We start from the raw sequence: 21,946 nt of genomic DNA on the forward strand, positions 1-21,946 counted from the left end.
AATGTTAGGAACAAGATCCACCAGACCACGGCCACACAGCCTGGAAAGCCCACAACAATCCATAGAGTTCACTTATCAAAGCAGCCTTTTCCTGCAGGAGAATTGATCCCAGACATCTGGAGATCAATTGTAATAAAGGAACATCTCCAGGTGCCAGCTAAAGTTGGGAACCCCACAGAGGAAGCAGCGGTACCAGAGGGCACCATCTGTGAATGTCCGTGGCTCTTTTCCTCACCTTGGCCACAGAGATTGTGGGTGCTGCAGTACAGCCATGCTCTCTCTCTCCCTGAATTACGCCACTCCTGCAAATAGACACTTACCGGGCTGGGGGATAGGCAAATTATAAGACACAAATTGCTGCCTTCTGTTTTCAGGATTAAGAGATTTCTGTTCAGTGGGAGTCGTCCGATCCCCATGGTAGATATAGCTGTATTTAATTTGATACCTCCGTGTTATTGGTGTGACATGTTGGTGACCCTCAGCAGATAGACCTGTGACCTTTTATCACAAATCATATTTCTGACTCGGTGTGGGAGATGCACGAGAGGAAAAGGATCGACTGAGAGCGTTTCTTTATATTTCTGGGAAAGAGAAAGGGATACATTCACATGACAAACTAAACGTTTAACTATTTAAACAACAAAATGCTGAAAACTCCCATTTTGTGTAAGCCAAGTATTAATCTTTACAGGAATTAATTTGACATTTGTTTTTTTTTAATAGCAGGGATGATACCTTTGTGTCATTCCATATTTTTTTTAATAAATTTATTAAATTTTCCATAATATATATAAACATAAAAAAAAGAAACGTTTTGTTTAAAATATACAGTTGAAGAAATTTTCTTAGTACGTTCCCCTACTTGGGAGTTGTCTTAATAAACAGACTTTACATACATCCTTCAAACTTAGACTTCATCCAATCGTTTTTCATATCTCTAGATGCAAATCAAAAAAACCAATACTAACCTATCTTTTTACGGCAAATTAATTCATATAATAAGTTAACTTATGTCGTTATTTATACACCTTTTACAGAACAGAAAGTATAGGAGAAGAATAATTTTACAAGGATATAGCAGAAGCTTTTTTACTCATTTCTTTTAGTTTTAATTTACTTGGAAAGTCGTCCTGAAGAATTCCTTTAGTAGTGTCCAATCATTTTGAGTATCCTTGTGTTGTAGAATCCCAGTCATAATATCAAGGTCCATATAAGTCCATAGTTTTGTATACCAGTCCGGAAGAGAAGGTAAGTTCGGTGTTTTCCAATGTTTAGCTAGTTCAATGCGGGCCGATGTAGCTATATATGTTAGTAGTTTTGAATGACAAAAAAGTTTTTTTTTCATTATATAACCCCAACAGGTAAATTTCTGGTGCCATTACAAATTCCAGTTTCAGTATTTGCTGAGTTTTCTTATGTATCTTTCTCCAGAAGTTTTTTTATTTTTTTCGCACGACCACCAGGGTCATTCCATATATTTTTTTTAGCTTGTTGTGGGTTTTCCAAGCTGTGTTGCCGTGGTCTGGTAGTTTTATCTCCTACCAGACCACAGCCACACAGTTTGGAAAACTCACCCAGCCTGTCGATTCCAGCCGCGAAAGCCTTTAACAATACAATATTTAAGTTTCTTTGCTTTTTAAAATAAAATTAAAATGTTTGTAAGTCTTTAAGCCTTTTTTCATTCCCAGTGGATTAGATTTTCACAAGCATCTTGGCACCATTTTGCTTTTTTGCTCTCAGCCGGCACATAGCAAAACCCTTCCTCAGTTTATTGTCAAAGGCTTTCACGGCCGGAATCACTGGGGTGCTGTGTGGTTTCCGGGCTGTCTGGCCGTGTTCTAGCAGCATTCTCTCCTGACGTTTCGCCTGCATCTGTGGCTGGCATCTTCAGAGGATCTGATGGTAGCAATGGAAAGCAAGTGGAGTATATATACTGTGAGGTCAAAAGGCGAGGCCATCTGAATAGAGTAGCCTGGCATGTGAGTCACAGAGAAGTCTGTAGCATGGGAGTAACAATGAAGATAGCAAGGTCAATAGGTGGATGGATCTGAATAGAAGTATCCTGGTCTTTGTTCCCTTTGAGTGCTATAGTATATAGTTGTCCTGTGTTTGTGTGGAGCTGATCAGTCACTGTCTTGATTCTAGAGTTTTTCAACACTGGCAGCCAAATTCTGTTCATTTTCATGGTTTCTTCCTTCCTGTTGAAGTTGTCCCTGTGCTTGTGAATTTCAATGGCTTCTCTGTGTAGTCTGACGTAGTGGTTGTCAGAGTGGTCCAGAATGTCTGTGTTTTCAAATAATATTCTGTGTCCAGGTTGGTTTATCAAGTGTTATGCTATTGCTGATTTTTCTGGCTGAAATAGTCTGCAGTGCCTTTCGTGTTCTTTAATTCGTGTCTGGGCGCTGCGCTTGGTGGTTCCGATGTAAACTTGTCCACAGCTACATGGTATGCGGTGGACTCCTCAGTTGCCGATGTGGAAATTCTGAGCTGCTTGATAAGGAAACAAACATTAGGACAATGCCGAGGTAATGGTTGTGCACGGTATAAAATGACCAAAAAAGAGAGAGGAGGCAAAGGAAGCCTTGAGTATATTTAGGAAGACGAGCCCTTCATTAAGATATTTCACCCCCCCTCTTTTCCTTTTTCTAGGACCATTATAGCTTCTCAGCCAGCTTCCTGTGAGAAACCCTCTCTCTCCCCCCCCCTCCACTGTTATTCTTCGTCGCTGAAAGCAGCGGCTGCACTTCAGCCGAGATTTTTGTACGCTTCTGCTCCGGACTTGTATAATACCTATTCAAAACACAAGCGGTTGTTTAGGAACCTAATTTGAACATGGTTCCCTTTTGATTCCCCCTCCTCCCCTTCAAGAGAGAGCCCCCCCTGTTTCACAGCGCTGGGCGGAAGCAGAAAAACAAGCTAATGATCTAACCCTTTTAAGTCTGGGGCGCTTGTCTGTTTTGGAGTGCTTTTGAGTCTCTCGTAGCAGACGAGGCCCCCGCTTTCTTCTGCGTCTCTCATCTGCCCTTCTTTTTCTCGCTTTGGGCTGGCCACAAAATCTCAAGCTTGCTTCCTTCCCCTGAGTTCGTTCAATTGAAGGGTAAAAAGCTCATTCGCTGAAGGGCAATATTTAACAGAAGAGAATAATTTCACACGATGGGCATATGTTTTGCCCTGTACACCTTCAGGGCTGTTTTCCCCCCCTCAAACTGATTGTATGGTACCTTATTTAGGTGCATAATAAATAGGACTGTCGTTCCTATTATTGGTCCAACTCATGAATTCTTTCTTTGCGTAGAAATACAACTTTAAAGGGGAGGATGTCTTGTTATTCCTTAATATCCCCGCCACTTTTAAATGGTATCCGTCACTCGCTCTACGCGGGCCTTCCCTTGCGTTTGATTCCGAAATTGAAACTGGTCCAACATGCGGCGGCCCGGCTGCTCACAGGGGGCGCCTTCCGAGAACATATTTACCCTGTGTTGCGCCGCCTGCATTGGTTACCGGTTGAATTCCGAATCGTCTTCAAGGTGTGGGTGTTGACCTTCAAGGCCTTACGCGGCCTGGGACCCTCGTACCTTCAGGACCGCATTACCCCATATGTCCCGGGTCGACCTCTGCGTTCAGCAGAGGCCAATTTACTGGAGATCCCTGGCCCCTCAATGACGCGGCTGGCCTCCACTCGGGCCAGGGCCTTTATGGCTCTGGCCCCTGCCTGGTGGAACACTCTACCACCAGCTGTCCGGGCCCTGCGGGACCTTGGAGAGTTCCGCAGGGCCTGCAAGACCGAATTGTTCCACCGGGCCTTTGGAGAGACCAGCCGCTGAGGGTGCCCTCCCCTCCCCCCCTGCTATATAGGGTCCCTAACATCATCGGGACCCATTATTCTCTTCTGAGAGGGTTGCATATGGGTTTCGTGGGATATTGTTTTAGAATGTAATTGTTTTAACTTATATATATATATGTTTTTATACATGATATTATATTGTTCACCGCCCTGAGCCCTTCGGGGATAGGGCTGTATATTAAATCAAATAATAAAATAAAATAAAATAATTGGAAGCGTTAACGCTGCAGTCTTCTGAACACTTTCTGAAGGGTTATTCCCACTGGAGACGGACTTCCAAGTAAACAGCCAAGTTCAGGCTGCAAGAATGAGTGGTGTTACTCCTCTTCCACCACCGCCACGGTCGGTGCAGCCTTCAGGTCCCATTCCTTTCTGCCACCAAGCTGAGACCCTGCCTCTGTCTGATGCAAATCCATTCATTTATTAAAACACATGTATCTAGCCTTCTTCCCAACGGAGATTCAGGAGGCTCACAAATCAGTACCTGCAGGCACAGTCCAAATAGTATAATATTTAAACAGTCCAAGGCAGACGCTAATGGGACCTTCACAGTTCACCCAGGGAAATATCCTGCTCTGCTATCCTCCAAAGACAAACAGCAAGCCCATCCACAGAGTCAAAGACACAGCCCCGCCTTTTCAGCAAAAAGGACTGCGGTAGATGCCTTTCCGAATGCTTGTACGGACGACATGTCACTCAGTCTACCGGGCAAGCCATCCCATGAATCTGGGACAGCGACCAAGAAGCCTGAGACTTGGCTGAGCCAGAACAAAACTCTGCAAGTTAGGGAACAGACAGCAGCAACTGGCTGCTGTAAACGGTATTTGAAATATGGGCACGATCCTGCTAAAGAGAAACACTTCAGACTCCACCAATTTTAAGCGCAAGTGGACGTTCAGCCCTTAAATTGAAATCAGTGGGTTGTCCGGTGTTTAACTTTGGGCTGTTGTGTGGTTTGCGGACTGTGTGGCCGTGTTCTAGTAGCATTTTCTCCCGATGTTTCGCCTGCATCTGTGGCGAGCATCTTCAGAGGATCGTCAATAATGCATTGCTTAACTTTGATTGGATGGCACCCACGTGTATTTATTTCCTTTGACCAATGGCCAGCAGTATAAACAGAAACAAAGAATATATACTGGTGTATATGAAAATAGGCATGAACATTATTAGATGGCAAGTTCTTGTTATCTTGTGTCCAAGGCTAAATTTGCCCTGTGATAAGTAATGTTTGGATGTCAGATAGCAGGAACACTGTTATGCAATAGAGACCAGAATGAATACCTGTAGAACACAAGAGCACCGTTATTTGCCCCAGTGTCTGAATGTAGAGAACATTCTGCAAAGCACTGAGGGTAAATCCTTAAGCCAGGTTCAGGTACAAACTAGAATTCACAACATGCAAAAACAAACCCTTAAAAATTTCTTGTACCTAACGTTTTGCTTGCATCTGTGGCTGGCATCTTCAGAGGTGTATTACAGAGGGAAGCCTGTTACACACTGTGTCTAGTGAGAAGGGAATGTTTACATGTGTGTAACACACTTCCCTCTGTGATACACCTCTGAAGATGTCAGCCACAGATGCAGGCAAAACGTTAGGAACAAGATCCACCAGACCATGGCCACACAGCCTGGGAAACCCACCACAACCAGTTGGATCTGGCCGTGAAAGCCTTCGACAATATTTCATACATGTTTTCGATTTTTTTTAATGTGGTACACATCTCTGTAAATATTTTTTTGAAAGGCTTTGGAAAAGATTAAGTTGAACCGAAATGAACATTCAGTGGTAACATAGAGTCTTGCGCAGTTAGATAAGGTACAGGAAGAAGGGTGACCTTGCCACAAAAGCTTACGAGTAAAATTATCAAAATAAACGAACAAAACTGAGGGGAGAATAGGAAATAGAGAAGGACATTTTTAATCAAATCAAGTTAATGCTAAAGGAAACAAATGAATTTTAAGACCTTTCTCGAAAGCTAAGAGGTATTGAATGGACTGGGTTTTTTTCAGGCGGAGCGTTCAAAATTTTAGGAGCTGCCCTGAAAAATGCATACAAGTAAGAACCAGGAGAACAGAGAGTTTGAGCAGGACAGTAATTTGACATTAAACCAGGAGATAAGGAAAAGCAAGGCACCACAACCTGGGAAATGCGGGGCTCATTGAAGATCTGATCGGAAAAGGCAGATGGTAGGAAAGAGAGTGCGGAAGAGAGACTTCAGCTCAACTTCATAGAACCTGTTAAAAGAAGATGATCAGATACGCACTGATACGGAAAGGTCTGAACAAAAGACTTCCGTTCTTCTTGTCCATTCTACAGATTAACAACATGAAAGAGATGTTGGTATAATTTGGCTTTGCCGCCCCCAATCCTGAAGTACCTGAGGACTGAATCGTCAAATCAACCTGAACTAGCCACTTGCGAATTCTCTCCTCTGTCTCTAGTCGCGCATTTCATGTTTGCAGTTGATTTAATTGAGCGCCAACGGATGACTGTCGCAATCCTGACTTTTTGTTTCTTTTCAGCCCCCTGTCATGAAAGAATGTGAAGTGTTTTTTCTTTAAAACAGTTTTTTTAGATTGAATTAAAGGATTTTGTTTTTTGACTGCATGTTGTTTCGTTTTTGTTCCAATTAGCTTCGTTGGCCGCTGCAACAAACCTCCGCCTGCTTTTAGTCCCGAGATATTCTCTTTGTCACTCAATTGTGTGGATTACGTGGAGAGGGGAGGAAATGACCTTTCCACATGTTTATGTTCTATAATTTTACTTTTTTCAGTGGATCCGATTTTTCTTAGGAGTTTGCTACTAAAAGTGGCAAAGTTTCTAAGTGCATTAATTGTAGACATAACAAAAAATAACCTTAAATGTGTTAAGGTTTTATTTCGCAACTAGAAGATCCATTAAGAAATTACCACTTTTAGCAGCAATGTGTCAAGGGGTCAGAGTTTTACAATGGAGGAAGCAATCTGGATAGATTGGTGTCCCTTCCGCACATGTGGAATAATGCACTTTCAATCCACTTCCACTATTGTTTGCAAGTGGATTTGGCTATTCCACACAGTAAAATCCAGTGGCAAAGGGCATGTGCGGAAGGGGCCAGTGTTTTATGATGTTCACAATTCTGCTCAACGTTTAAATCAAAGTCTACATGTTGAATGAACATCTGAAATTTCCAGGGCTAGCCACCCTTTAGACTTTACAATGACTGGGCGCAAACGGCTGCCAGTATCTGGCCACCGATTTTTGCCACAGAACATGAAGCCGCTTGTGGAAGTGGGCCCCAGATTGCAAGCCAAGATGATAAGTTTTTATCCCAACAAGCCGTAGTGTGCGTGGGAACTCCGTGGCGCGCACGAGCTAATTCACGCACAAGATCTTCCCAGACGAGAACAGTTTGGGGAGTAGCCAGTATGTCCATTCACAGTTGTCCTTGATCTTGTAGCGCACAGGGAAATGTGCACCTTTGTGAGGGTGCAGGGCCAGCTGAAACAGCATCTGAATAAGGATGTAACCTTTGACCCTTGTGGCCCTGTTCCAGCCATAATCTCAGGCGAGACTAGCCATTCATGACTGCTGCTGGCCTAGTTGGGGATTTGCTCCCAAAGAGGCAACTGGCCTGCTCTGGAGGAGATAAAGAAGAAGAGGAGGAGGAGGAGGAGGAGGAGGAGGAGGAGTTTGGATTTATACCCCACCTTTCGGTCCTGAAAGGAGACTCAAGGTTGCTTACAAGCTCCTTTTCCACAACAGACACCTTGTGAGGTAGTTGGGGCTGAGAGAATTCTGAGAGAATTCTGAGAGAACTGTGACTAGACCAAGGACACACAGCAGGAACGTAGGAGTGCAGGAACACATCTGGTTCTGAAGAGAACAGCCTCTGCCACTCAGGTAAAGGAGTGGGGAATCAAACCCAGTTCTCCAGATTAGAATCCACCTGCTCTTAACCGCCATACCATGCTGGCTCTCCATAAGCATCACAGTGTGGATGAGGGGGCACATTCAGATGCGCGTCCAGTTGTGCATCAGTATCAGCTGCTTGTGAAGAGGGGACATGCATGTGCAACTTGTTTGTATCATACCCCCTTTTTATGGTCAATGATAATTTGGTGAACTCCCCCTCCCCTCCCCCAGACTGTGTGAATGTACATGTGTATACTGGGAAAGCTGTCAAAAGAAAGTAGTTTCAGAAAGTAGCCATGTCAATCTGTTGTAGAACAGCTGGATTCAAGTCCAGTAACATCTTAGAGATCAGCAAGATTTTGGTGGTCTCTGTGATGCTAGCAGTGGCGAAGCTACAAGGGGACAGGGGTGTGTGCCATGCACGGGGCGCACGCCTGGGGGCGTGGAAAATCGCCCCCAGGCCTCTCCCCCTTTCCCCTGCCCCCTCTGTGTTACCCCCCCACGCCGGCCCCCCACCCCCCCTTCCCACACTTACCTTAGTTCCTTTCCTTTTTCTTGAACTTTTTCAGGCTGCAAAAGGCCTGTTCGCAGTAAAAACAGCCTGAGGAACTACAGTTCCCAGAAGACCTTGGGGCTCACAACGTCTCCTGGGAAGTATAGTTCCCATCAGGCTGTTTTTACTGGGAACAGGCCTTTTGCAGCCTAAGATTCTAACTGAAAAGGAATTAAGATCAGTGTGAAGAAGAGAAGCGCCAGGAGAAAATATAGAATGCGCACCAGGTGCAGCTACGCCTCTGGATGCTAGTGGACTCAAATCTAGCTGTCAAGTGAAAAAATATGTAGAAGTATATGTGGATGGAGAGTCAGAAAGAGAGCAAAGTTCTCTGTAGTTAACACTGCTTCTTTTTTCTCCCTCTCGCCAAGGTAAATTGAACAGTCAAGAAACATACAATAATTTCACCAACAACAATCCCGGGAACCCACGCCTTTCCCCTCTGCCAAGCCTGACCGTGGTGGTGCCTCTGGCGCAAATCAAGCAACCCATGACTCTGGGAACCATCACCAAACGCACAGGGTAAGTGAAATGGCGTATACGCTGATGGACTTTGAATTGTCTTTGAAACATCCTGTAGTGCGAACTCATGTTAGCAACCGTACCTTCGTTCGATGCTTTATTTCTTGGGTCCGTACCAAAGAGAGACAATTGGATAGAAAATCAAGCATGTAAAGAACTGCAGGGCATCTGAAGCGGGTGTGTAAATATTTGTCTGGAACTTTCAAAGAAGTCTTTTAGAAAACAATTTTTTTTGATGACTTGTTTTCTCTAAACCATGCAAGGGATTTTCTTTCCCTCTTGACATCAGAGCTAATTAGTAACTAAAACAGAAGGTTTTCTGGGTTCTGCTAAACCATCTAAAGTATGTTTTCTGAAGAGTGTAATAGATTGTGGCATGCATGGGAGAGAGAGCGCTCGGCGGCTCTCTTTCTTTCTTTTTTCAAATTGGATCGTACTTTATTTTATATATGCTTTCCCCTCACCCGTCCCTGCCTACCATAGCTCGGGATGTTAAATTAAGGGCATGCTCAGGATAAAGATTGGGAGTGCCACGCATTTGTCAGAGTGGTTTTGCTCGGTTTTGCAAGACCCACTCGAGCCTCAAAATCGGGATAACCAGACAAGTACAATGAAGGCGGGGCGAGGGGGGGGGGGACATTGTGGTACTAAAGTTCTTATCCCAGGACAAGCGGAGGAGGGGGGGACGTGCATGTGTGGAGCGCTTTCAAACCTCATTTGCCTTCCTGAAGCTGTGGAGTCTGCCTTCGCCCACAGAAGAAGGGTGTGTTGTATCCATTTACGTCCGCCCGTTTTTTAGTTTTCCACCTCGACACTTTCCAAGTTCAGTATGTTGTTCTGTTGGCTTGGAACCAACCAGCCGCAAACCTCGCGTTTGCTGCCTTCTGTGTTTCTATTGCAGGACAAAGTGCGCCATCCCACCCCTCTGCAAAAAGCCTCTCCTGAGGATTGGAGGAGACTGGGAAATCGCATCGTTGGCAGCACCAGGGGCCCGAGAGGGATGTGGGAATCAGTGGAAGTGACCCCCTCCTTTTCAAACTCTTGCTCTGCTTAGGTCAGTGGTGGCGAACCTTTGGCACTCCAGATGTTACGGACTACAATTCCCATCAGCCCCCACAATTGGCCATGCTGGCAGGGGCTGATGGGAATTGTAGTCCATAACATCTGGAGTGCCAAAGGTTCGCCACCACGGGCTTAGAGCATAGGTGTCAAACTCGCAGCCCTCCAGATGTTATGGACTACAGTTCCTATCATCCCCTGCCAGCATCATGCTGGCAGGGGATGATGGGAACTGTAGTCCATTACATCTGGAGGGCTTAGGGAATCTTTTTGGCCTGCGTGAGAGTGTGAGTGGGGGCAGTGGTCTCCATGGATGTCCCCTGAGCCATGCTGTCCTCCGAGCCCCTCTCACTATGTCTCCCCGACAGATGTTGTAATCAGCAAATAACAATCCAGAGCAGGGGTGACCAACCTATGGTGCTCCAGATGTTCATGGTCTACAGTTCCCATCAGTCCCTGCAATTGGCCATGCTGGCAGGGGCTGATGGGAATTGTACTCCATGAACATCTGGAGCACCATAGGTTGGCCACCTACAGTCTACAGTCTACCGATGGTCTCTGGCTGATGGGAATTGTACTCCATGAACATCTGGAGCACCATATGTTGGCCACCAATAATCTACAGTCTACTGATGGTCTCTGGCCTGAAAGATGTCTGGTTGGCTCCAACCAGGCCCTGGCCCTTAGGTGATGGAGCTTATGGTTGAGGCAGCTATGGTTGTACCATCCAAATGGCTTCCCTCTTCTCCCCCACATCTACTGTTGGCATTGGCAGGGTTATTTTAATAGAAACTGATTTTATTCACCATCTGGGTTTTTGTTGTTATATATGGTTTTACGTTTGATTGCATCTTAAATATTGGAAGCAGAGCTGGGATCCAGCAGGTTCTCGCAGGTTCCCGAGAGCAGGTTACTAATTATTTGTGTGTGCCGAGGGGGGGTTACTAACTGGTGGTTTTGCCACGTGATTTTTGCCTTAGTTACGCCCCTCCTCTCAGCAGTAGCGCGCAGAACTTGAAGCAGCCTAGCAGGAGGTGCACCGGCGTGCGTGGCAGTCTGCGCCTGCGTGCATTCGTTTCATCGCAGTGGCTGCGTCCTTGCCACAGCCCCGCCCAGGAATGCCCCGCCCCCAGAATGCCCGGTCACGCCCCCCAAATGCCCCGCCCAGCCCCATTGGCGCTACGCCACAGTTTGAATCCCACCACCATAGGAACCTGTTACTAAATTTTTTGGATCCCACCACTGATTGGAAGTCACCCTGAGCCCAGAAGAGGAAGGGTGGCATGTAAATATAAAATAAAATAAAACTTTGGGACAGATTTTCAAGGGGAGTTGGAGGGAAAGTGACAAAGAAAGCTCCCATCTGGGAACTCTCTCTGTTCGCTGTTGAACCCGGGCCGTCATTTTGATGGTAGCTTCAAAACAAATCAAATTAGCCCTTACAACATAACCATAGTTTGTAGCAGTTCCAGGTCTGGAAACAAAACAAAGCCAAATAATATTATAACTATCACATGTTTGTAGGGGAATTGATCATCTGGATGTTTTATAATGCAATTAAGCTTTGCAACAATATCTTTATTTGTCAAAAGAATGTACCAGGATTCAAACTTACACCTGGCCCTACTGTGCACAGTTGAAAGTGAAAATAATCCTTTATGATCCATCAGTTCCAAAAAACCTTCCACACACTGTACGTTTCGAAGGTTTTTGTAATAGTCTCTAAGGACAACCAAAGGAAATTGTTTCAATTAGCAGCTAGAGCATACCTCAGCAGAGAGCCAGCCTGGTGTAATGGTTAAGAGCAGATGGACTCTAATCCGGAGGACCGGGTTTGATTCCCCTCTCCCCCATATGAAGGGTGAACTCTAATCTGATGAACTAGGTTTGTATTCCCGCTCTTATACAGGAAGCCTGCTGGGTGATCTTCGGCTAGTCCTATTTCTCTCAGAACTCTATCCGCCACACCAGGGGTCTTCAAACTATGGCCCTCCAGATGTTCATAGACTACAATTCCCATGAGCCCTACCACTTGGCCATGCTGGCAGGGACTGATGGGAATTGTAGTCCATGAACATCTGGAGGGCCATAGTTTGAAGACCTCTGCGCCACACCTTCCTCACAAGGTGTCTGTTTTGGGGAGAGAAGAAGACGAAAAGTTTGGATTTATATCCCCCTTTCTCTCCTGTAAGGAGACTCAAAGGGGTTTACAATCTCCTTGCCCTTCCTCCCTCACAACAAACACCCTCTGAGGTGGGTGGAACTGAGAGAGCTCTGAAGAATTGTGACTAGCCCAAGGTCACCCAGCTGGCATGTGTTGGAATGCACAAACTAATCTGGGTCACCAGATAAGCTTCCACACCTCAAGTGGCAGAGTGGGGAATCAAACCCCGTTCTCCAGAGAGGAAGGGAAGGAATATGTAAGCTTGAGAGACTTGTAGGAGAGAAAGGCAGGGCATAGATCAAAACTCCTCCCCCTCTCCTCCTCTTCTTTGAACTAGAATAAGTTATTGAGAAGGAATTGTTCTTAATGGCCTCTGCTGCTTTCATAATACCCTGTTTCCCCGAATATAAGACATCCCCTGAAAATAAGACGCAGTAGAGGTTTTGCTGAAGTGCAAAATATAAGGCATCCCCCAAAAGTAAGACGTAGCCAAGTCTTTGTTCGGAAGCACGCCCGACGAACAGAACACAGAAAAACAAGACATCCCCTGAAAATAAGACATAGCGCATCTTTGGGAAAAATTAATATAAGACACTGTCTTGTTTTCGGGGAAACACGGTATGTAGATACTATGCGTAGTCATTCCATGTTGGCTGAACATACCGCACCTGATTTTGTGTTCTTGAATGAAGTCATATCAGGATCATGGTTACAGTTGATTTAATTTGGTTATTTATATTTCTCTCCTGCCATTCTTCTGTCACGGAAGTCATTGTACATAGTATTCCCAGTAGGTCTCCCATCTTGGGCACTGATGTTGCTTATATCTGAGTTGCAGGGGCGTACTGCCCAGGAGGAAATATGGGGTCAGGTGTCCCTAGGCTGTGGCCATTTAGTCACGTGGGGGGCAGAAAATCACCCCCCCCACACACACACACATTGTTTGCTCGTGGTGGGGGATGGCGGCCGCCCTTAAGGGGAGAGGCGAGCGACAGATTTTGCACTATTTGCACAGATTTTACACTATTTTCCCTTGATACGCCCAGAGGTGGGATCCAGCAGGTTCTCACAGGTTCCCGAGAGTAGGTTACTAATTATTTGCGTGTGCCGAGAGGGGGTTACTAATGGGTGGTTTTGACACGTGATTTTTGCCTTAGTTATGCCTCTCCTCTCAGCAGTAGCGCGCAGAACTCGAAGCAGTCTAGCAGGAGGTGCACCGGCGTGCGTGGCAGCCTGCGCCTGCGTGTATTCGTCTCCCGCCCAAGGACCGGCGCAGCGGCTGTGTCCTTGCCACAGCCCCGCCCAGGAATGCCCCGCCCCCGGAATGCCCGCCCACGCCCCCGTCGTGCCCCGCCCAGCCCCACTAGCGCTACACCACAGTTTGAATCCCACCACCATGGGAACCTGTTACTAAAATTTTTGGATCCCACCACTGGGACAGCCAGACATTTTTGGGCCAGGAATCTCCACTAGCTTGTTGTTAGCACAGCGTAATGCTTTCTGGGGGACATTACTGGGAGACTGGTTGTTGTGGATTTTCCGGGCTGTGTGGCCGTGGTCTGGTAGATCTTGGTCCTTTTGGGAGAGGCAGTTCCACAGGTAGAAGAAAAAGACGACTTTATTTATGGTCAGTGACCAGATATAGTTCCACAGGTATGATGGTCCCAGACCGTTTAAGGCACAGGTGTCATGCTGGCAGGGGATGATGGGAACTGTAGTTCATAACATCTGGAGGGCCGCGAGTCTGACACCTATGGTTAAGGCTTTAAATGCCCACTGTATTTTCTCAAAATGCAACAGTAGGGTTGTGGGGTTTTTTTTTGGTATGCCATCAAAATGGGGATCATTCCAAATTTGGATACAAGTTATTTTAAAAAATCTAGTATAGTTTTTCCTAGTGAGGACTGTCTTCCTGTTTAGTAAATTCTCTATGTTTGTGTATATATGTTTATTTATATGTATATATTTATATATAACCTAATTTATATATGTACACAACAATATGTATATGCATAAATAATTAGGTCAGACATCCTGTGTAAACCAAATGAATTTTTCTCACTCTTTTTGAAACAAAAATAATTTAAAAATCTAATCTGACTTGCATTCTAAGTCTAGGGCCCGGTCCCATCAAGCATTTTCAATCCCTCCTCCTCCTCTTCCTTCTTCCTCCTTCTTCCTCCTCCTCCTCTTCCTTCCTTCCTCCTCCTCCTCCTCCTTCTTTAATTGAAAGGCTTAAATATCCTGTTGCAATCAGCGGCACTTAAAAGTCCCTAACCTTAGGCTGTATCATGCCATAATATAAATATTTATGATTAAATCTAATGCTTAAAAACAGCACTAAAACAGCACTAAAACACACACAGAGAGAGAGAGAGAGAGAGAGAGAGAGAGAGAGAGCCCAAATGAAAAGACTTGTAGATAAAAACAGTTCCAATTCCAAACAAATTCCCTTTTTGTGGCATATCCTAAAATGCACACGAAGCCAGAAGCACACGCCATAAAATGGATGCGGGCTTTGTAAGAACCGCACCTAGGCGGGAGCTGTGAGCCTCGAGGAGGGGGAACTTGCCGTGGCTCGAGAAAAGCTCTTTGTAGAGCAAAAGCCAAGCGTCACGCCGCCCGCCGATGTTCCCTGGAGCTTGGCGAGGCCTAAAATGGCCAAATTGAGACAGCAGCTTCAACGGAAGCCTCCAGGGGGCAAAGCGTGTGTGTAACGTCTTTAACATCTGCCCCTTTATTTCTCTCCACGCACAGCGATGCGAGCCTGTGGTAGAGAGCGAGGCCGGGACCATCTGCCCGGCTCTGAGAAGTGTAGGACGCTCTGCGCATTACCGCAAATGGCAGAAGACAGATGTATTTACACCTATGTGGGCAACACCTTTAAGCAGCGCTCCAAGGAAACAAGCGCCCCCCCTCCCCATTTTTGCTCTCCAGAAGCAGCTGACAAATTGTGCTTTAGTCATGAGGAAGAGCGCTGGAACGCAACTGGATTTTGCAGGTCTCCTCTGCAGTGACCATCAGAATCAGAAGCAAGCCTTTATTGGCATAGACAACAGTACAACAGTAATAAAAAACAGATTAAAAAGCATATACAATACAGGACATAAATGTTAGGTCGAAGGAAATCTACTGGCGTTTAGTAATTTCCAGGAGAAAGTCTGCCACTATCATACAGAGAGGAGGATCAGGGTTGTCCAACAAGTAGTGTAATCTAATTAAATCGGGGAGATGGGGGAAATGTAAAGGAGTCAGATTCACATACTTGGATCTGATTTCCTTGAATCTGAGACAGTGTAGTAATTGGTGGGCCAGAGATTCAACTGAGCCATCGTTACAGGGGCACAATCTTTTAGCCTTTTCTTGCTTATTCAATCTGCCATGTAACAAGGCAGAAGGCATAACATTAAACCTGGCGAGCATCATGGCTCTCCTTTGAACAGGGTTCATTAAGCAATACAGGTATCGTGCCAAGAGGCCCCGTTCAAATGGGAGAGAAAAATACAGGGGGGAGCACGTTTTCTTGGCTGCAGTGATTAGGGTAGAGAACTCTCTATCCAATAGTTGACCTTTTAATTTCCTATAAGCTTCTGAATAGGTTAAGGGGCAGAGTGAATCCACTGGCAGTCCAATAGAGGCCATTTTTTCTTCAATTATGGAAAACCAGGGGTTGGAATGGGTGTCAGTGGCCAGTGGGGTGTGTGGCGATGCGATGCGTCGCGTCGCGTGCGATCGCGATCGCGATCGCGATAGCGATCGCGTGCGTGTGTGTGTGTGTGTGTGTTTTTCAGGCAGGGGAGACATAACTGCCGTTTTCTTCTTTGTTTCATCTTTAAAGCCTAAAATATAATCTGGTACCCAAACGATTCTGGGTTTTTTTTTTTAAAAAAAAGCTACACTGGGGCATCGTGTAATTTCTCATTTTGGAGACGTCTTCGTTTTCACTGGTTTTCCTGCTCAGGATACGTTTTCCAGTGCTGGAAAAACGAACCGGCATGTTCACCATTGCATTTGGATCGCTGGGCTGTCTGATGGGACGAGAATCCTCGCTTTGGCTACGGGGCTACTTGAACGCACAGCCCTTCCCCACTGTGCGCAGGTGGATCAAAAGAAAATGGTGACTTGTAATTGGAAGAGAAGAGGAGTTTGGATTTATATCCCCCCTTTCTCTCCTGCAGGAGACTCAAAAGGGGCTGACAATCTCCTTGCCCTTTCCCCCTCACAACAAACACCCTGTGAGGTGCGTGGGGCTGAGAGAGCTCCAAGAAGCTGTGACTAGCCCAAGGTCACCCAGCTGGCGTGTGTGGGAGTGCACAGGCTAATCTGAATTCCCCAGATAAACCTCCACAGCTCAAGAGGCAGAGCAGGGAATCACAGCCGGTTCCTCCAGATTAGATACACAAGCTCTTAACCTCCTACGCCACTGCTGCTCCTAGAAGTTCTTGCTTCACCTCTGCTGATTCTTTCCCTCACAACAGGCCTCAGGCCCCGTGAGGTGGGTTTTCATCAAAATTGTGAGTTTCTTTCTCTTCTGCCACCGAAGTTGGAAATGTCTCTTCAATGTAGGTTGGGTCGTTAAATGGTTTTTCAGCAGATTTTACAATCATTTTTCAGCAGTTTTTGCTTCAGCTCTGATGTTTCTTTTGCCCACATCAGACCTCCAACCCTGTGAAATGGTTTTCCTTGTCAAAATTGTCAGTTTTTCTTTTCTTTTCTTCCCTTGCAAGTTGGGAAGGGCTCTGCCCTTCTTTCAAGAAGTTCTCGCTCCAGCGCTGTTGACGTTTCCCCCCTCACTTCGGGCCTCAGTTCCTGTGGAGCATTTTCGTTAACATTTTTCAAGAGCTGTGTGACTTGTACTTCGAATATGGCTAATGCTGTTTAGTCACAAGAGTTGTCTCTTTTGGTTCCAGCTTTGTCTTCCTCAGAGACTCCTGTGCCTCTCTCCTAACTGAGGGCCTGGCAGGATAGGACCTGTAGCCAGTCCTGTGTGAAAAGTCTCTGCCTCCATTGGGCACTTCAGAGCAGGGAAAGAAGAAGAAGAAGAAGAAGAAGAAGAAGAAGAAGAAGAAGAAGAAGAAGAAGAAGAAGAAGAAGAAGAAGAAGAAGAAGAAGAAGAAGAAGAAGAAGAAGAAGAAGCAGAAGCAGCAGCAGCAGCAGCAGCAGCAGCAGCAGCAGCAGCAGCAGCATTTATTGCCATTGTGCACGCACAACGAAAATTTACAGCAGCATTCCTCGATGCACACAATTTCAGACTCATACCCCATCCTCCCTTTCCCCTTCCTCCACCCATCCCTACACAGCCCCAAACACATCAACACGAAGCCACGGAGTTCAGCATAGCCACAGCTCTAGAGTAGACGCTGTCTCTAAGCCTCTTTGTCCTAGTTTTGATAGTCCTGTATCGTCAGAAGAGAAGAAGAAGAAGAGGAGGAGGAGGAGGAGGAGGAGGAGGGAGGGGGAGGGCGAGTTGAATTTATAACCCCTCTTTCTCTCCTGTAGGAGACTCAAAGGGGCTTACAAACTCCTTTCCCTTCCCCCCTCACAGCAAACATCCTGTGAGGTAGGTGGGGCTGAGAGAGCTGGCAGGGGCTGATGGGAATTGTAGTCCATAACATCTGGAGTGCCAAAGGTTCACCACCACTGTCCTAGAACATAGTGTAAGAAAAAAACCAATAGCTAACAATACTGAAATTTTAAAGCAATTTTTTAATTGGCCCAGGAAGGTCTGCAGAAGCTGCTGGCTAGGAGATGCCAGTCCAAAGGTCTCTTGGCTGTATGGTCTTTGGACTCATCCCTGGGAAACGGAGGGCACCGAGGCCGACAGATCTAACCTTTGCCCCGTCCCAGAAAAGTTTAACGAGCGAGAAGTTCTTCTCTGGCATGGGGGAACTCTGCCCTGTTTTGTTTGTCTTTGCTGAACGGCCGGAGGAATGCAGATAACCCGTTTTTGATGCAGGACCCGACCGAGATGTTATCAGCGCTAACGTTTCCCATCCCGGGTACGATTTGTTCATGAAATCACCGATATCCGCTGGGTCCCTTTTGAACTCTGGAGACCGTAATCTTTTCCAGGACCCGAAAAGAAAGCAAGAAGAGCAACACCAGCCGACTAGGAAATAACAAAGGAAAATAAAAAACGAACCCGAAAAGAAGGGAGAGGGGGAGAAGTCTGAATTAAATTACGTTTCCAGCACACAAAGCAGAGCTGGCACGTTTACGGGCATTATTTTCTCCGGTGATAAATATTTCAGAAGAGTTACCGTTTTTTAACTGCTGCTGTGATTTATGGGTTCAGTTTTGTATCCCGGTCTGAGCTGGGGCGCAGAGGGGCAGTGATGCTAAACAGAGTATCGAAAGGGCTTGTTCCTGACTTTCGCTGTCTTCGAAACAGGGCATTCAGGCTGCAGAAAAGTCTTTGCCATTGCATTCTGGAATCCTTCTTTGCTGCCCCAGATTCTTTAGGACGGGGGTCTGCAACCTGCGGCTCTCCAGATGTTCATGGACTACAATTCCCATCAGCCCCATGCCAGCATGGCCAATTGTAGTCCATGAACGTCTGGAGAGTCGCAGGTTGCAGATCCCTGCTTTAGGATGTTGTCCTTATGGCTAGAACCTGGTGCAAGTGAGCTGTCCAGAGGTGGGATCCAGCAGGTTCTCACAGGTTCCCGAGAGTAGGTTACTAATTATTTGCGTGTGCCGAAAGGGGGTTACTAATGGGTGGTTTTGCCACGTGGTTTTTGCCTCAGTTACGCCCCTCCTCTCGGCAGTAGCACGCAGAACTGGAAGCAGTCTAGCAGGAGGTGCACTGGCGTGCGTGGCAGCCTGCGCCTGCGTGCATTCGTTTCCCACCCAAGGACCGGCGCAGCGGCTGCGTCCTTGCCACAGCCCCGCCCAGGAATGCCCGACCGCGCCCCCGTCATGCCACCACTACTATAGTTGATTATCAGCAGTTTAAAATTATTGTCGAAGGCTTTCACGGCCAGAATCACTGGGGTGTTGTGGGGTTTCCGGGCTGTAGGGCCTAACGTTTCGCCTGCATCTGATCCTCTGAAGATGCCAGCCACAGATGCAGGCGAAACGTCAGGACAGAATGCTGCTAGAACACAACCATACAGCCCAGAAACCATGCAAAACCCCAGTTTAAAATTAGTTTCTCCAGCATGTGGAATAGCAGGCTGGGCCTGACATGATGTCTTAATGTGGTTTTTTACACATATATTCAGCAACTGAGACAAGATGTATCCACTTCCTGCCTTGGATGTTTTATAGCCCTGGGAAAGAATGACAGCTCTAGCCATTCGCACTAAAAGTATTTGAACAGGGGATTCCCAAAAGGCAGAGAAACGAGGGCAGCGGATATTGGAAAACAAGGCAAGACCATGCTCAATTGGGACAGCTGGAGCGCATGCACTTTGCCACAAATCCTGAAGGTGACCTCTGGCAAGGCACAATCCGTTCAGCTTTGGTCCTTTTTCTGCAAAATGAGGATTCAGTTCCTGACTGTTGTATACCTCGGTGAAAAGACTTTTGAACGCTCTTTCTGGTGTTTTATCGTGCAGTCCTATCCACCTTGACTCAGAACCGTCCTGCCGATTTGGATGTAACTCTGCATACGACTGCGACTGTTCATCTGAAGCTGTTCAAAAGGTTCTTATGCTTTGGTTGATTTAAAAAAAATGTTGAGTTTTGATGAACGACCTGCAACGTTTAGAAGAAGAAGAAGAAGAAGAAGAAGAAGAAGAAGAAGAAGAAGAGGAGGAGGAGGAGGAGTAGGAGGAGTTTGGATTTATATCCCCCCTTTCTCTCCTGCAGGAGACTCAAAGGGGCTGACAATCTCCTTGCCCTTCCCCCCTCACAACAAACACCCTGTGAGGTAGGTGGGGCTGAGAGAGCTCCGAGAAGCTGTGACTAGCCCAAGGTCACCCAGCTGGCGTGTGTGGGAGTGCACAGGCTAATCTGAATTCCCCAGATAAGCCTCCTCAGCTCAGGCGGCAGAGCGGGGAATCAAATCCGGTTCCTCCAGATTAGATATACGAGCTCTTAACCTCCTACGCCACTGCTGCTCCTGTTTAGGTTTGGATCGTCTGCTATCTTAGAAGCTGCCTTCGGCAGGTTCCCTGGGGAAGGGGCTGCTTATCGTTTTTCCGCATAAACTTTCGCCCGTGCCACTTTGAACTTCCCAGCTAACAGAAAATCATCCGACAAAAGGCTTCAGAGCAAATAAGTGGAACGTGGGGCGGAGGAGGACACGTATGATTTGTGGTTTCTGTCCTAGAATTGTTCCGTGTTCTGATTTCCCAGGAAGGAGGGCACTAAAACAGGAAGTGGGGCAGGAAAGATGCGCTTAGTGGCCCGAGAGTTTGATGTATTGTGGTTTCTGCCGTGCCATAGCATGGATCTTGCAAGCAGTGGTGCTATTTTGGATTGGCCCAGTCTCCATGTGAGAGTGTGCGTGTTGGGCGTATTGTATTGCTTAAGCCAGGAGTCTGCAACCTGCGGCTGTCCAGATGTTCATGGACTACAATTCCCATCAGCCACTGCCACCATGGCCAATTGGCCATTACCCTGCTGGAGACACTCAGAAGCGTTCCCCCCCCCCCCCCCCCAGCAGTCAGCTAATTCAGGAGGGAGCACAGGGCAGAGTTCAAGATTCAGTAGTCAAAAATGCATCGCACGTTAACCGCATGTGAAGTCACTTCCCCCCGCCCGGGTGTCAAACTTGCGGCCCTCCAGATGTCATGGACTACACTTCCCATCATCCCCTGCCAGCATGATTAACTGGCGGGGATGTCGGGAAGGCTATGAAATCCCACCTTAACATCTGGAGAGAGTCACGAAGTGCCGCGCATGATGCTGGCAGGGGATGATGGGAACTGTATCCCATGACATCTCAAGTGCCAGGAGTGCCGCGGATGTGCCATGATGCTGGCAGGGGATGATGGGGACTGTAGTCCATAACATCTGGAGGGCCACGAGTGCCGCATGATGCTGGCAGGGGATGATGGGAACTGTAGTCCATAACATCTGGAAGGTCACGAGTGCCGCATGATGCTGGCAGGGGATGATGGGAACTGTAGCCCATAACATCTGGAGGGCCGCGAGGGCAGCGGATGTGCCATGATTCTGGCAGGGGACGATGGGAACTGTAGTCCATAACATCTGGAGGGCCGGGAGTGCCGCATGATGCTGGCAGGGGATGATGGGAACTGTAGCCCATAACATCTGGAGGGCCGTGAATGTTATTAACCCATTTTGAGAGGATTTGTGTCTGATCTGCCTACATACAGTACACCGCCATACTTGCAGGATAGGTGTATATAAGATACTGTTACAGAAACTACACCTTCGCGTACAATACTCAACACATGAGTCATAACAAAGTGAATTTCAAACCATATTCAAACAATATCTCAATTTCTGTTCCGTAGGATAACTTTAGAAAGTATTTCCATAAATTCAACAGGTGAAGCTACATTTTGAGGCACTTAAAAACCTCCGGATATGGTTTTATTTCGTTATCCTTTTTCAAGCCCATCTGCAAAAATAGATACATACAAATGAAAATTATACAACAAATATGCTTTAGCTATCATTGTTGTTAATGCCAAACCCATAATTACTTGTATAGGTTATAATTGTAACCTGATAGAAAGGAACATTTCACAATGAAGGCTCTCCTTCTGTTTAAAATAATAAATAAAAATACCAAATAAGTTTTTACTACATTTTCTCTAGAGAGAGTAGGGTAACCAGTGGTGGGATCCAGCAGGTTCTCACAGGTTCCCGAGAGTAGGTTACTAATGATTTGTGTGTGCCGAGAGGGGGTTACTTATTGGTGATTTTGCCATGTGATTTTTGCCTTAGTTACGCCCCTCCTCTCAGCAGTAGCGCGCAGAACTTGAAGCAGTC

General features: G+C 46.5%; 1 protein-coding gene across 1 annotated transcript in view; it reads left to right on the top strand.

Moving 5' to 3' along the window:
* The window catches only part of BCAS3 (BCAS3 microtubule associated cell migration factor), a 655,707-nt gene that overhangs the window by 278,400 nt on the left and 355,361 nt on the right, over positions 1 to 21,946 (top strand). The window contains exons 18-19 of the mRNA XM_048519361.1: positions 8,664 to 8,814; positions 9,716 to 9,816. Coding sequence (XP_048375318.1) covers positions 8,664 to 8,814; positions 9,716 to 9,816 — 252 coding nt within the window. The remainder of the gene's footprint in view (positions 1 to 8,663; positions 8,815 to 9,715; positions 9,817 to 21,946) is intronic.

The sequence above is a fragment of the Sphaerodactylus townsendi genome, linkage group LG16, assembly GCF_021028975.2.
Source record: "Sphaerodactylus townsendi isolate TG3544 linkage group LG16, MPM_Stown_v2.3, whole genome shotgun sequence".
Lineage (NCBI taxonomy): Eukaryota > Metazoa > Chordata > Lepidosauria > Squamata > Sphaerodactylidae > Sphaerodactylus > Sphaerodactylus townsendi.